This window comes from Hippoglossus hippoglossus, chromosome 8, assembly GCF_009819705.1.
Source record: "Hippoglossus hippoglossus isolate fHipHip1 chromosome 8, fHipHip1.pri, whole genome shotgun sequence".
Classification (NCBI taxonomy): domain Eukaryota; kingdom Metazoa; phylum Chordata; class Actinopteri; order Pleuronectiformes; family Pleuronectidae; genus Hippoglossus; species Hippoglossus hippoglossus.
In genome coordinates this window covers 19,170,106-19,185,770 of record NC_047158.1, presented here as the reverse complement: position 1 = coordinate 19,185,770, position 15,665 = coordinate 19,170,106, and the positions used below count along the sequence as shown (strand labels likewise).

General features: G+C 44.3%; 1 protein-coding gene across 1 annotated transcript in view; it reads left to right on the top strand.

The window, feature by feature from the left end:
- LOC117765743 (myocardin-related transcription factor A-like) overlaps positions 1-15,665 on the top strand; it is a 29,442-nt gene that overhangs the window by 10,231 nt on the left and 3,546 nt on the right. Inside the window, 14 exon segments of the mRNA XM_034592189.1 lie at positions 2,162-2,227; positions 6,353-6,408; positions 7,812-7,887; positions 8,006-8,164; positions 11,099-11,259; positions 11,636-11,752; positions 12,266-12,328; positions 12,784-12,968; positions 13,144-13,263; positions 13,265-13,301; positions 13,611-13,872; positions 14,107-14,243; positions 14,440-15,318; positions 15,410-15,583. Of these exon segments, the coding sequence (XP_034448080.1) occupies positions 2,162-2,227; positions 6,353-6,408; positions 7,812-7,887; positions 8,006-8,164; positions 11,099-11,259; positions 11,636-11,752; positions 12,266-12,328; positions 12,784-12,968; positions 13,144-13,263; positions 13,265-13,301; positions 13,611-13,872; positions 14,107-14,243; positions 14,440-15,318; positions 15,410-15,583 (2,492 nt within the window).

The window sequence follows — 15,665 nt, the reverse complement described above, 5'->3', positions numbered from 1 at the left end:
TCATGATTATGTGCGTATTATCACACCCAGCAGCCGTAAGTGCAGGTTATTAAAATGCTTATTCACCGTGCGCTCCCGTGTATATTCCCCGTGTTTGCAAATATTAGGTTACTCATGCTTTGTAATCGGTATCTGCGTTAGTGTTTGTTTTGTTTATCCGCCTGCAGAAGCCAAGGCGTGAAACTGCACCATCCTGCGTCAGCCGCATCGCCGTCGCCAATATCAAAGGAATGGGAATGTTTTTATCTCAGGCTTCTGTAGGACACAGAGAGGGGCTGTCTGCAGATTCTGCACCAGAGCCTGCTCTCAACATTTCCAATGGAAATGTGGGCAACGCTCAAAACACTGGGTCACACACATTGTTTTCAGTTGAGGGAGAGAAAGCAGCTTAAAAGGATGAAGAAGTTTGAGGAAAGATTGAAACTAAATCGGGGGGGGGGGATACAGATTTTTATTCTGTCTGACACCTCATAGTGAATTTATTCCATTTCATGTGATCTCAAGCCTCTGAGTCACTGAATCACCTTCTTTCTTGATGTGTAGAAGAAATCGACACCGGCTACTCTGCTGAAACGTAACCCTCTCTTAGCTGTTAGTAGCTAAACTATCAAACAATATGATGTCAAAGCAACGGAAATCAGCTTTTTATCGACCAAACCTTCCTACATAAAGTGAAAGGAGTTGTTCTTAGTGACAAACGTACACGGAAAAGATTGCACATCTTTGCAGGTGCAGCTCTGCAGGAGAGTTTGGGCGTCTTTCAGCTCATTGTTTTGGTTTTCGGGCCTGAGATTTAAACGTGTTCGCAGACAGACAAAGTTAACGACTGGCTGGAGAACATAGTGAAGCATTAAGAAAGTAAAGAGTCACATATTCTACCAGGTGAGAGAAAAACAGAAACATGCAAATGAATACTAGTGTTTTTGTCTTATTAAGATGTAGTTTTAGATCTAATTATTATTATTAATTATAGCTTGTCCTGGAAGTTGTTTGTGTATCAAAGTTATTTTATCAATTATTTGCTATTTCTTGTCCATGATGCTGATTTTCGGGTTCAATTCCTGAGAATAATCATGTGAAATATGAGTTTGTTGGCTCAATGAACTGAACCTGTCTTCTGATCGGGTGACAACATGTGGCAGGAACGCTGCGCTGAGGAAAGACGAGCTCCAGTTTGAATGTCATTTGGGTGGATGACTTCAGGCCAGAGGGTCCAGCAGTTAATTCTGACTTTATGGATTTGTCCTTTTTCACATCAGCTCTGATTAAACATAATGACCCGGCAACGGGGGGGGGGGAGTTTGTACCTTGGTTCATACGAGACTTAAGTTAATACTAGAGAGGTTTGAACACTTGAACTGTTTTATTAGGAACTGTCTTGTCACTTAACTTATCGACTTCAATGCTGATTACATGACGCAGATAGAACTGGAGGTTCAGGCCTCACACTTTTTCTTCCCTAAGATAAAAAAACATATATATATATACGTGTGTGGTTTCCATAAAGAACAAGCAGAACAAATCGTGTGGCCTTTTCTGAGCAGACTCCAAAAATGTAAATGTCAGGAACCTGAAGGAGTTTAAGGTTTTGTGCTGAATAATGAAAATGAATGAAAAGCAGGATAATTAACGTCCTCCTTCAAATATGCGTGTGAATGTCGTTCTGTTATCTCAAACTTTTCCGATGTGTCCCTGCAGTGATGAGCTGTGATGAATTCAGTTGTATTTGCAGTGTGACTCTATCAGCTCCTCGACACAGGAAGCTGTTGGTGTGTCCGTCTCTGCGTGCGTTTCACTTCCCTTCGTAGAATGTCACATAACTTGTGAGCGTCTTCTCGCAGAGGACCACAGATTTGATCACCAGCAGCAAACGGTGCAGATAACATCCTCCCTGCAGAGCGGCTTCACTGTAACCCTTCACCATTATTACTTACTTTTATTGCCTCAATATTTCATTCGCAGACATTTTTATTTGACGTTTTTTCCTTTTTGTTAAACTTGCATCTAAGTTACGAGCGTTGTTTGTGTGGCTTCCTGTGCCTGGGAACCGACAGAGGGACGATGTATTGTGGGTTTGATTTGATGATGTAATGATCCTCTCCGTTCGTTCTGCAGTGACCGACTTCTTTCTTCTTCTTCTTCATTCTGTGTCTGCGTTCAGTTCTCCAGCTGAAGCTGCAACAGAGGAGGACGAGAGCAGATTTGATCAACCAGGGAATCATGCCACGTAAGTCCACAGCAAAGTATTATGAAGAAACATGTTGTAATGTGAAATGTATGTCAACATTTAAAATCTATATTTACCCCAAGTACTCACCAGTTCAGATCTGCACAACTTGAAGACGATGTGTAATGTGTAATACAGCATGATGACAAAAGTTTGTCCCTTAACAAGACTTTGACATAGAACATGCAGTTTACGGTTGAAGTTGTTTAAACCAATATTTATTCCAAAATTAAGGGGGGGTCACATTTACATGTTTTAGCACATGAAGTGTAAATTTAGAAAAAGTTAAGTTGGCTTTTCCAGCCGTTGCACAACATAAAGCAATTATTTAAAAAATGTTCGTAAATTATAAAAATACCATCAACACTACACAGTGATGTATTGAAATAATTGGTTTTATGCAACCAACTAACTATTCCAAAGGAGTTCCAGGTTACAATGACAAAGAAATAAATCAGGATTCAAACCCTGGAATTATAATAATAGTTTTATTCAAGATTAAAGAACAGAAGAATATTCAACATGTTAAACAAGTACCAACTGTAAAGAACATATAAGTACAGAGCACACTCCTGATAAAATATTCAAACTTAATTGTGTGTATTGCAGATGAGGATTTGTGGTTTAGCTCTTTGAGATAATAACTAAGTCTTAGCCTCAATAGCAACGACATAATATTATAAGCATCTCTCAGTATAATGAGATGCAATTCAGTATTCTGCAAAACAACAATAAACCCCAAACCTCCGGAGGTTGTTTGAATAAAGACGGAACATGTTTCCTTCCTGAGGAGAGGATGTGTTTGCAGAGCTGCTGTGAACAGATGCACCTGTAAAGTAAGCTGGTGGAGAAACTGAGGTTTTTGGTTTTTCTCACATCGTCAGTGAGAATCTGTCGTCTCTCTTTAGCTTTAGCTTCATCGTTTGCCACACAGCAGTTACAGAAAGGATTTGTGGTTAAGACGGTGCCATCGTCTCGAGACAGAGAGTTTCAGTCTGCATAGTAAAGTGAAGCGAGGTCATAGGCCACCGTCAACATCCGTTTACTGCGTTTTATCTGATTCAGAGATTTTCCATTGTACCGTCAGACTGTTTTAGTTGTGTTTTATATTCCAGTGGCCCAACATGAATTAAGTCGGTGTAACATGCTTTTCCACAAACTCTTCATCACACAGCACATCACACCAAGAACGTGATTTTCTGTGTAAGATAATATCTGAGTTTAAACGACCTACACAATCAACGCCAGTGATCCCATGTTGTCTGAAGCTTGGGGCAACTCATCACGGCACCAGCACAAAGTTCATAGTTAATCTCACACGACTCTGTTTTCATTCATTTGTTCTCATGTCCACACACAGTCACTGTTCTGTCCCGGGCGTCTTATCTGCAGGTATAAGATCTGTTCTTGTGCTGAATGCTTTAATAAGCTGCCCACACCAGGGTATTTTCCACTCTGCATCACAAATGCATACTTCCCCTTTCCTATATGTGGGTATATATATATATATATATATAACCATTGCAATACAAGAACCAGCTCTTATCTTTGTACACAGGCAGCATGAATAATGAGCTCGGCTCAGACCTCATCTGGCCACAGAGCCACGTTAGTGTGAAAAGATGCAAAATGAAATCTACCTCGTCAACAAAGAGGCAAACTCTCCCATTGAGTCCCTTCTGTGGGAGAGAGAGAGAGAGAGAGAGAGGGGCACTGAGAGCAGGAAGCAAGTTGCTTTCATGAAGTAAAACTACTTCAACTGCTGATCAGTGTTATTTTCATTGTTATTTATAGTAAAAAATCTTTTTGAGGTCTAAGAGCACATATAACAAACGGCATTTCCTCGTGTTTAAGTTTTCTTTCCTCCTCTTTACTGTTGGCTTCAGTCTATATTCTGTCTTCCATATGTGTCTGGTCCTCACTCCTCCTTTCATTGACCGTCCACTCCTCTCTTTTTATTCTATATTCTCTTACCTCCCTGTTTCTTTACTCAATAACTTTCCTCCTATTCTTCTCATTCTCTGATGACTTTAGTAAAAGTAACGCTCCTTCAACTTTGAACTCTCTCCATTCCTCTCGCTGTCTCTTTCAACTTTTGTCCATCTTGCACTTCATTGTGCATTTTAGGGTTAGGGTTCATCAGAGTACGTCTCATGAACCCACATCCTCTTCATTCCTTTCATAAAACTTCACACTACACCTCAGAGGAAACTCCTGCCGCTCTAGTTTTGAAGCGTCTCACAAACCGTCACCATTTCTCTCTCTGTCTCTGCCGCAACCTCTCTTCATCTGTTTGTGCTCTGTGTCTCTTTCACACGTATTTGCTCTTTTCTTTCCCTTCTCTAATCTGCTCAGCACAATTCCTGCTTCATTGGAGCCTCTGATTCTTCTTCTCAGATGACACTGATAGAGCTGAGGAGCTTTATTTGTTCGCCATGATAATTATTCATAATGAAAACTGGCTCGCTGTCGACTGTCTGCACGCGTGTTTGGTTTCGCGAGGCTGTGGCGTGTGATTGTGAAGTGTGATTCCCTGCCTATATACACTTCTCAGAAAAACACAATGCATAAAGAAAAAAATAGATTCATCACTTTAAACAGGTGGTCAAACTTTAAGGCACAAACGTTTTTTGCCTTTACTTAAAAGAAATGTTTTTTAAAAGCTCCAAAAATGTACTTTAAGCAGAGCAGAGTATTTTAAACACAAGTAAGTCAGTTACCCCTCGATGTAAAAACACTTTTCAGTGGAGGACTTACTAAACTTAAAAAGACGAGCACCACTGGAGGAAGTGATGCTGTTCCCCGAGTTTAAAGGCCGGCCATGCTGGTTAACTTTAGCTGGATGGCAAGAAGCCATGATGGAGCCACTCATGCACATAATGGGGTCTTTTCTCCCTGACCTCATCCCACCAATCTCTATTTCCTCCCCTTCATTTGCCCTTCGGCCTGTTGTTTCCATTTTTCTTCCAGCTGCCTCTCTCCATTTATCTCCACTCCCCGTCTTCCTTAAATTCGTTTTTATGATTCTCCGTCCTCTTCCGATCCATTTCAATCATTTTCACTTTCGCCCCAGCTTTCGAAAAACCTTACTCCGTGCTCATCCACCCGTCCACGCTGCCCCTCCGTTCCACTGATCGTTTCCTGTGTAGCTGAATGATGGGCAGGTTCTCACACCCACAAGGAGGCCACACGACCCCACTGTGGACGGGTGAGAGGTCTTGGGGGGGGGGGGGGTCGATGTCCCCGGGGTGTGCACGAGAGAGTGTGTACCAGCGGTGTGACAGTGCTCAGCGACGTGAACTGAGGCTTGAGCAGGTACCAGCAGTCTTGCCCCCGGGGGTTGCTAACCTAGTCACACCACAGATGTGTATGTGCAGCCTGTATGTGCATGTGTGTGTGTACATGTACGTGCATTGCAGTGCAGTAAAAGTATTAAGCCTGCGACTCATATCAGCACTGGTCAGTGTTTCACTGCATCGCTTTAATTTGTGACCTGATGTTCAGCAATTAAAACATGCATCTAGTTTGACATTCAGTAAGTAACTTCAGGAATAGATATCCAGCGTGTGTCCAAAGGTTTCTTACTTTTCCCGTCTGTAGGTTTAAGAGGATTACACTGAGCTGAAGTTGTGGTTATGAATCATACAGTGATCACCCAGTATGGATGTGAACATTAGGCATGTGCAGTATCTGTGTAATTCCTGGGCTTTTGCATAATCATAGGGCTACAGGAGCATATTCCATAAATGCCTCTGCTCTAGAGAGGCTCATTGGACGGGCGTACATCTCGTTAGTCTTCTTCCTTGACCTTCTGAGCTTTGACCCTTTTGAAGTGTCTGGTATGGGACCACTGCCCAGGCCATTATGCACTTTATTCTAAGACCTATGAGCGTGTGACAGATAGTTCACTGGACTGTTTCTCAAATGTGAGAAAGGAAAAGATTTGGCGATAAAAGAGCAATAATCCTCACGATCAGTAAACCTATTCAAACTGAACCGAACCTGAACTGTAGAAGCAAAGAGCCATTCAAAGCCTGTTTGCTCTCCATCTCCCTTCAGTGGAATGAATGTACACACCAGCCATTAATGCTCTCTCTCTCTCTCTCTCCATCTTTATTCCTCAAGCACTGAAAAGTTCAGCTGCCTTCCATGAACAGAGACGGAACTTGGAACGAGCACGGGTGAGTTTGTCATCCTCGAGTCGATCACGGAGCTTCAGCCGACAGTTGTCTGTCCAGGTCCTCATGTCACAGCATTAGAGAGAAAGACTGGAAAAGAGAAATAAGAACTGAACTAAAGACATGCACTGAGGATGAATACTCTTATTGGACTGTTAGGTCACGTGTAAAAGTATTAACTACACCAGGGATTCCTAACACGGGGTACTTGTACTCGTACTGTACTTGCCTTTATGGATGAACTTTTGTAAAAACAAGCGATAAGCGGTTGAAAAAAGAACCATGAGATAAAAAATGATAATAGTAAAGGTTGAACTAATTGAAATAGTTTGCTAAAACTAAAGGACAAATATACAAGATTGGATAAATATATAGAACAAGTATTACCCAGAGACTAACGGATAAATATTAGCTTTAAAAATTGGTAAATATTAGAGTTAAACTGTGGAAATATGCAGCTAAAAACACATTCAAAAGTAATGAATAATTGAAAAAGGTTGAATATAGCTAACAAATGGATAAACCTTTAAATATTTAGTTAAACGTGCAGATCAAGGGTTAAAGGACATAGCTAAATGAAATGGATAAAACATAAGATGGCTAAAGTTATGGATAAGTTGAATAGTTGAAATGATTAGTTATAAATCGTTGAAATAGTTAGTTACGAGTGATAGATTCATGCTTAAGACAACTACACATCATGAGTAAAAGGTCAACGTGAATAGTTAAATGGATAAACGGGGATTATACATTGTTGTTCGTCAGCTAAAATAAATGGACAAGGTTGGCTAAAAGCAGGGTTTAAATTGGTCCAGTGTTGTTTAGGACACCCCCCCCCAGCACGTAGGCCTATGTTCTCCCAGCACAGATCATATTTTAACACAAGTCTTGTGTTGATCGTTTGCTCTGATCGTCCGTCCTCTCCCTCTGGGGCCCGGCTGCATATTACAGCACACACTGCGCTCGCCCGTCACACAAGAGGCAGAGAGAGTGAACATCAGAGCTTGAAAACATCAGAGCTGTCGAGGGCTTTCCCTTTTTTCTGTCAAGGGGTTTTCTTCCACACGAGCCGATCAGTCAGTCACTCGTCAGACAGACAGATGGCAGAGAGCCAGGTGGATGTCAGGGAGAAAAATAGGTCATTAATTAATATAAAGAAACCAGCTAACAGACTTTGTATTGTCTAATTTCAAATTGAATTTCCCTAATCCACCTTCTTACATAATAAATCCCAATTTAACCCCCAGACAAAAGTAATGAATGAGTTTAGATAAATATCATTTTTCGATATACCAAAAGAAAACCAGGTGTGATGAACCAGATTAAATGTTCATGAGAAAACAGATTATGGAAAGATAACAATGTAGTATGTGTATATGTAACCATCTATTTCTCTCTTTCTCCAGACTGAGGACTATCTCAAGAGGAAGATCAGGAGTCGACCGGAGCGAACAGAACTGATCAGGATGCACATCCTGGAGGGTAAGAGATGCAGAGCGCCCCCTGCTTGTTTGGAGCATTGGGTCAGTTTGACTAACAACTTCTAATGATGTTAAACATGATGTTAAACATTTCTACCATTTGTGTGTTTGGCTTCCAGAGACGTCAGCGGAGCCGTCACTGCAGGTCAAGCAGCTGCAGCTGAAGAAAGCTCGCCTCGCCGACGATTTGAACGTTAAGATCTCCCATCGGCCGGGGCCCATGGAGCTGATTCACAAAAACATCCTGCCTGTTCATTCCATCATTAAACAGGCCATAGGTTAGTGCTGCCTTCATCACCAGCTTGTTAGGCTTCAGGTGCCAGAAAAACAAAACCTCAGCTATTATAACAAAGCTACTGTCAGGTATCCAGACCTCTGCATCTTGAGTCATGTTTGCATTGTCTCCTACTCAACATGAGATTCAAACCTTACATATAGCAACAGTCTGAGTTTCTCTCAGCTGTCTGCGTTACTCATATGCATGTTTTTTAGGTGGCTGCACACAGAACCCAGTTAAAATCCTCCCGTCAACGTGTGTCACCTGTAACAACCTTCATTTCATAGTTGACAGCTTGCTTGTTGCTTTTTCTGCCCTCTAGTCGCCAATAAATTCTGAATTCACCTTTAAATAAAATACCCTCTGTATATTCTGCAGAGGAGGGTAAACAAAATAAATAATCCAATTCAAATGTGAAATATATCACAGCACACCTACACTGTGAGGCTCCTGACAGGATGTCCCTCTTGGTCCTCTCCTCCAGCTTTTATGAACACACTGATGTTTCCTCTCTGATGCCTCAGCTGTGCACCCACACAAACACACACACACACACAAACATGCACCCACACAGATGCCTCGTCACACACAGATAACACAAACACACACATATTTACATCCAACATACACTGCAGTGCGACTCTTCCTGCTTCAGAACAGCCGCTGCTGTGGGTTTGGAAAGGTTAAAGTAGGATAAAGTAAATCATGCATGCCCTCTCATCTCTGCTTGACAGATGCAAAGTTAAGACGTCTCCCCCTCCTCTGCTGTCAGCTTTAAATAGCCACGCTGGCTGCTACCGGAACACATTATCTTTTATTAGGAGAATTACATTCTAATTGAAGAGTTGAGAGTCTGAATGAGAGGTGATTTCTCTCGGATGTAATATTGTGACAGGTATAATGACATCATTTACACTTTAATGATAAAAGAAACGTAGGGGCAGTACTTAGGAGGCTTTCACATCCACCTTGCTTGGTCCAGAGCTTCAGACTTTACAGTTTAGTCTGAACCTAAATAAAAGGGGTGAAAGGTGCCTCAGAAGCGACCAGAAGAGATGGTCTCAGTGCTCATCACTTTCTCTTTGTTAAGAACAGGTGATGACGACAGAACATACGTATGTCGTACAACAAAAGTCCTAAATTCCTAAATTGTAACGTGAAATCAAAACTAACCACAAATCAAACGTGAACAACGAAGACCTGAATCTCGGTCGGAACTTTCAGGTGTGAAAACTAGTCGCACATCCGAGGATGAGATCCGAGACGTTGAGTCCAGCTGCTTGATCGATGTTCGGGGGGGAAGGTTGCTGAGATTCAATAAGATACAGAGTCAGTGGATTATCCGTCACTGTCAGCGTGTCTCAATAAACACAATTGCATTATCACAAGTTGCAGCAGGAGCTCTGGGGACACGGGAGCTACACAGAGTTAACACGCAGTGACACACACATGCAGACACACACTGGCGCAGCGCATCAGTCGGGAAGTCATCACAGTATTAGATCAGAGGGAATTAAATCTGCCCCCATGTTGTCTTTTCATCATCGCCTGCTGATGGTACATTAATGGCCAGTGGTGTACTTTGCATAACTGTCTGCTGTGGCCCATAGCAGCTCCAGCATCCAACAGAGGAAGTGAAGTCTTTATTCCAGTCCAGGGGATCCTAGCAGGTAGCTTTACTCCCTAATCCCTGTAAAGACTCATAAGTCTGCATAGTAATGAATTGATTATATCAGATCCCTTCGGGGGGGAAATTATCAGGAGAAACCGTGCTTTGATTCGTTTCCATGCATATTTAGTTTTTCTCGCATATTTTTCATATAATGTATATTTCAGTTTTTCAGCTCCGAACATTTTGTAGAAAGAGAATCATTAGTAGCACAGGAGGCGCGGCTGGATGAAGTAGAAAGAACAATGACTTAATGAAGAGTTAATGCAGTCGCAGCACAAATGACACGACCCGTCCTCGTCGTTCGTCAGGGAGACGCCATCTGTCACGTTAAAAACCTCGTGTGAATGAGGCGGCGGGATTTATGTGGCTGCAGATGGAGAGTGAATGCAGATGAATGCTAGCGACCACTGAGATAGAGCTGAGCTTATCCGGGCCGCAGCGTGGACGACAGAGAAGATATCATCTCATCCTGCGCACGCTGACTTCCATGGGCCATGATGTGAATGCAGACACAAGAAGTTTTTAAGTCGCTCTGCAGCTGCCGTCACACTCTGTTCAGGGATAAACGCTCCGGGTGACGTTTCTGGAGCAGACACTGGAGAATAAGCTTGTGGTGCGAGGAGCTCGTTGTAGTATTTCACACAGTCAGAGGAGCATTAACACACACGTGCAGGGACGTGTCGCTGGTTCTAACAGAGGAGGTGCTCGGGATCATTTCTCCTCACAGTGCATTAGTTCATTGGCACAGTGACGGTTTGGATTCTGGATCGACACCTGTTGGGTCGACCACGATTTCCGACGGACGTGGTTTAGGTCAAAGAAGAAGATTTTACATTTTGGTGTGGGATTGTGAGATATGGCTTTTTCACGTCTCCACAGATATCCCAGGGAATAATACATGGATCTGAATCTGATATCTAGTGTGTGCACTTTGATGCAACTTGATTGAGTTTAAGGGGACTATTGGGCCAGGGGGGACACCAGGGGGGACACCAGGGGGGACACCGGCCTCAGCTGAAATCTGATTGATCCCTGAAGTGCCACTGTCCTGTCAGTATTCTTTAAAATGAAATAAACGAGTCACTTACTATTAGTACTAACAATCAATATGCCAATTCGTTTGGAGCTGACAGTAAACATGGAATAACGTGCATGGATGTAGGACATATAAATATAATTGGCCCCTTTATGGACCTCCATTTTGAAAAACTCTCCATCCACCAAGATATATGTTCTTCCCTGTCTCCCTCTCCCCTCCCTCAGAGACACAGTTTCCAAAGGCTGCAGGTGATAACTCATCCTGTGACGTGGACAGCAATGACAGTTTGTCCCCAGAACAGCCAGTAGGACAGGAGTTGCCTGCGGCCGTGGGACCCCCGCCCTCTCCACAAGACACCGAGAGCTGCATCCCCTCTCCTACACAGGTACGAATCCTCTGGAGGGAAGACGGTGATGTGATTGACATGTCGTGTGTCATAGCTGCAAGAGTGTAAAAATAGAGTGAATTCAGAGGACAAAGTGAAGTCGAGGAAGAATTAACTTTTGGAGCAGATTCAGCTGAAGGGGGGGGGGGGGGGGGGGGGGGTACAGGATTATTATAATTTCTTCACTCTCTTATACGGCAGAGATCTTTAGCTATTTTGTGATGAGTGGTTTGGCTTGATTGAATTCAGGGGGCTGTTGGGGACCTTTCTGACTGCCAGTCTCTGTAGAAGGGTGCCGTGCCTGTTTGTGAGGCCATGATGAAGTAGTAGTAGAAGGTGGAGCTCAGTCCACGTCTGTTTTCATCTTGTCCATCAGGACCCTCCTTCAGCTCCTCGTGTACCTCTGCTCTCTGGACACCGACCCTCACTGAAGCTGACCAATGGGGTGACAGCACCATCTGCCCAGAGGATGGGTGTGGCCTCTCTGATCAGGGTAAGTGACGCACCAAACCTCACAGGTTTAAAAAGGCCTCACCTCTCAGTAAACTGTCGGTGCTCAGATCTAAAGATGGTGTTTGTGTTGCTAACAGAACAGATGAAGTGTGATGTGACGGTTGTTGCACAACCTGAAACGTGTGAAGCAGAGCATGAAACATTTGCATCAGCTACAGAACATGAACAGCTGCTGCTCCCGTTAGCACCATGGGCCCATTGTCATGGTTTTACTGTCAACTCGTTTCCAGCTGCAGCTGAAGAGACAGGAATCTTTCTTTAGAGTCAAGAGACATTAAATAGTAATGAGACATTTATCAGGTTGCCACACGCATGACTCTAAATGCATTCACCTTCCAAACTTTTAGAGGTTGGATTGTGTTATTTGTGTTAACAGCCTGCTGCAAATGCCCCAAGTGGTAGAAAAGTAATTAATACCGCTGCACTGTGTCATATTACAAACAAAAGTTTATGTTTACAATGATCAACATCACTGCTTCTTTTCTTGTTCCAGACGAAACCAAACTCTGACCGCTCCGCCCAGAGACACAAGAAACCAAAGGACAACCAGCCAAAGGTAGATTTCTGTTCCTGTGTTTAGACCATAGAGTTTATATAAAGATGGACGACATGACAGCATGTCCTGCCTCCTCCATGTCAGCAGGTGGGACATGGGCCAAACTCAAATGTCAAAGTACCCGTCATATAAAGTTTTCTCAAAGACGGTTTGTGTCAGTTTAGGTCATTCTAATGATGTATGTTCAAGTGTTCATGTTTGATGGTGAAATGTCTCGATTGACAGCTGAGATGGGATGTTTTGGCTTCATTTCTTGGCAGTGGGAGGAGGTGGAGATGAGTCCTTCATCTTTATTTTCAGTTTATGGTTTAGACTAGAAGAGGAAGTAAACTAACGATAGCTTTCTGATGAACCAATTTATCTAAACCTAAGAGGGACCCGACATTAGCCGTTGAATCAGCAATGTAATGCTTGAATAATGATTTGTGACGTTGTTCGTGATGTGTTTAATCCAGATAAAGAAGTTAAAGTACCATCAGTACGTCCCTCCTGACCAGAAGGGAGAAAAAGAGCCTCCTCCTCTGCTGGACTCGTCTTATGCCAAGATCCTGCAGCAGCAGCAGCTTTTCCTGCATCTCCAGATCCTCAGTCAGCAGCAGCAGCACTACAACTACCAGGCCATCCTGCCGGCTCCACCCAAGTGAGTGTGGCGTTGGAAAAAGAAAAAGAGCCACTCTGTTCTGCTCTTTAGTTTAATATCATCTCAGAACTCAGAATCTGAGCTGGTGCAAAGGTTTTATTTTGCATTTGCTGTAATTGTTTAAAGGCTGAAAAGATCATTATCGTCTTCCTACCTCTGCCTGTCCCCCCGACAGACCTCTGAAAAATCTGTCTTCCTCCTCCAACTCCAGGACCACCTCCTCCCCACCGTCGCCTCTCGCTGCCCCCCCCCTCTGTCCAGGGCCGTCACAGCTCAGCTCCTTTAGATGGGACACAAGCAGGGTCTCTACCTCTAAACCTGGATGAGATGAAGGTTAGATCATATTTCTCCTCAGGGGTGGACATCACCCAAACTATAAAACATGTGTAGAATCAACAGGCTTCTACAGGTGGATAGAACTTGATTTTGTGAAATATTCTTGTTGACATAGCAAAGTGAGCCGTTAGCTCAGAGCCGACAAAGAGAGAGACAGTAACAGATTATTCTGTCTTTATTTTATATCCTCTCCTCCTTCTCCTTTAATCCTTTTCAATTTTCTTCTCATGTTTCATCCTCATCTCTTCACTTCTTATCGCTCTCGTCCCTCGTTCTCCATTTCTCTTTCACTCCATCTCCCGTCAGGTCGTGGAGCTGAAGTGCCAGCTGAAGCTGCGTAGCTTGCCCGTCTCCGGCACCAAAACAGGCCTCATCGAGAGGCTGAAGGCCTACCAGGAGCTGAACGGAGGCAGTGGCACTACCTCCGCTCCAACAGCAGGGGGTAACACAGGGCCGGGGGCGGAAGGAGCAGGAAGATCCTCCCATCCTGCTGCAGCCGTCGCCGACAGCGCATCACAGCGGCAACAGATCCAGTGCTGCCGGGCATCCTCCCTGACGAGTCAGCTAGGTGACTGCAGAGGATTTCCACTGTGCCACACTCACAGTCACTGCATGTCTGTGTGGTTTTTAGTTTTATCTATTATGTATTAGTCAGTGGGGGGGGGGGGGTGTTTCTGTGGATAGACAAAATTCTTAGAAATTAAATGTAGCAAACAATAATGACAGAGTGTGTTGTCTGTCAAATCCCCCATTCATGATCTCTGTGTGACTGACCCATGTAACACTTCCTCTCCCCCTGCAGCCGCTCCTCAGCAGCTTGTGACCTCCAGTGGTGCGGTGTCACCACCACCCCCCGTCTCCATCACCCTCTCTGACCACCCACCGGCCACCAGCAGTCCAGAGGAGTCCAGCGGCAACAGTGATGCTTTGGAGGAAATGGTGGGAATAAGCTTCACATGTGATCTGTTGAATTAATCTTGTGTAACCACAGAAGCATCTTCACATTCGTTACTCATCTTACACGTTTGAATATTGAAAAATGTAAACTGGTTATGACTTAACCGTGCCATGACCTTGCTAGAACCATGGATGTCAATGTCAGCCTTTATTTATTATATTCTTATTTTCTGTCTAGATGAGGTCACCTCTCTCCCAGTCGGGTCTTCAGCCACGTTCAGCTCCTCGGCTTCCAATGAATATTAAACAAGAGTTCCCATGTTCCGCCCCAGCTCCGTGTCAGTTCTCTCTAAAGCCAGCGTCTCTGCAGACACACCGCCCGCTCCCGTCAGCTGTCCCCACAGCTCCAGTACGGACTCTGGACAAAGACAAGATGCTGAAGGAGAAAGACCAGCAGATAGAGGAGTTGACCAGGATGCTGAGGCAGAAGCAGAGGCTGGTGGAGGTGCTGAGGATGCAGCTGCAGCATGGGAACCGAGGAGCGCAGGTTTCTGAGCCTGTGGTTCTTGTAAGAGTAAAACAAGAACCTCCTGATAAGCCTGCTGTCACCCTCACGTCTGTCCATCCTCCATTCCCCCCTCCCACATCATCTGTTTCATGTGACACTAAAGTCACAGTCAAACAGGAAGCCCCTGAGACGGAGGAAGTGCAATCCCTAGACTCCCGTGGATCTTACTTGCAAACTCAGGAAGCACAGGAGCAAGTTCAGCTGCACATCGAGCCACAGAACAAACAGCAGCATCATGACTGTCTGCAGCAGAACGCTCTGCAGCTGGCCCAGCGGCACGTCGTACACAAACTCCTGCTGCAGCAGCAAAACATCCACAACTGTAACCAGGCGCTGGAGAATCAGCAGAAACTTTCTCTGCAGAAAAAGAAGAAATCTCACAAACAGCAGCAGAAGCAACAGATTCTAATGAAACAACAACTGAAGCCGCTGTTTCAGCAGCAGCCGACTAAACAGCCACAGCAAATCCAGATACACACCAAGATACATTTGAAGCAACAACAGGTGCTAATACAGAAGAAACAACAGGTGCAGCAGCAGGCCCCACAGGTGAGGAAGGGGGTCAGGGTTGAAGCTGTAAATAATATTTCGGACACCTGCACCTTGTGCTTCTTCCTCTAAAAGTTTTTTTTATGTGCAGGTGTCTCAGGAGTACGTGAAGGAGCAGTCAGGATCGGTCCCCTCTCTCCCGACCTGGTCAGACTCCACCGCGGCCCTGGTCACAGACGGGGAAGGAAACCACTTCCTGATCGCACTGAGCAATCGCATCACTGACGCACCCGAGGGAAAAGCGACCAATCACATCACTCTCCAGGTACATCGCATCAATTTTGTGGTGTTTGTTTGTTCTTCCCGTGTCTGCGTGGGTTTTCTCTGGGTACTCCGGCCTCCTCCCG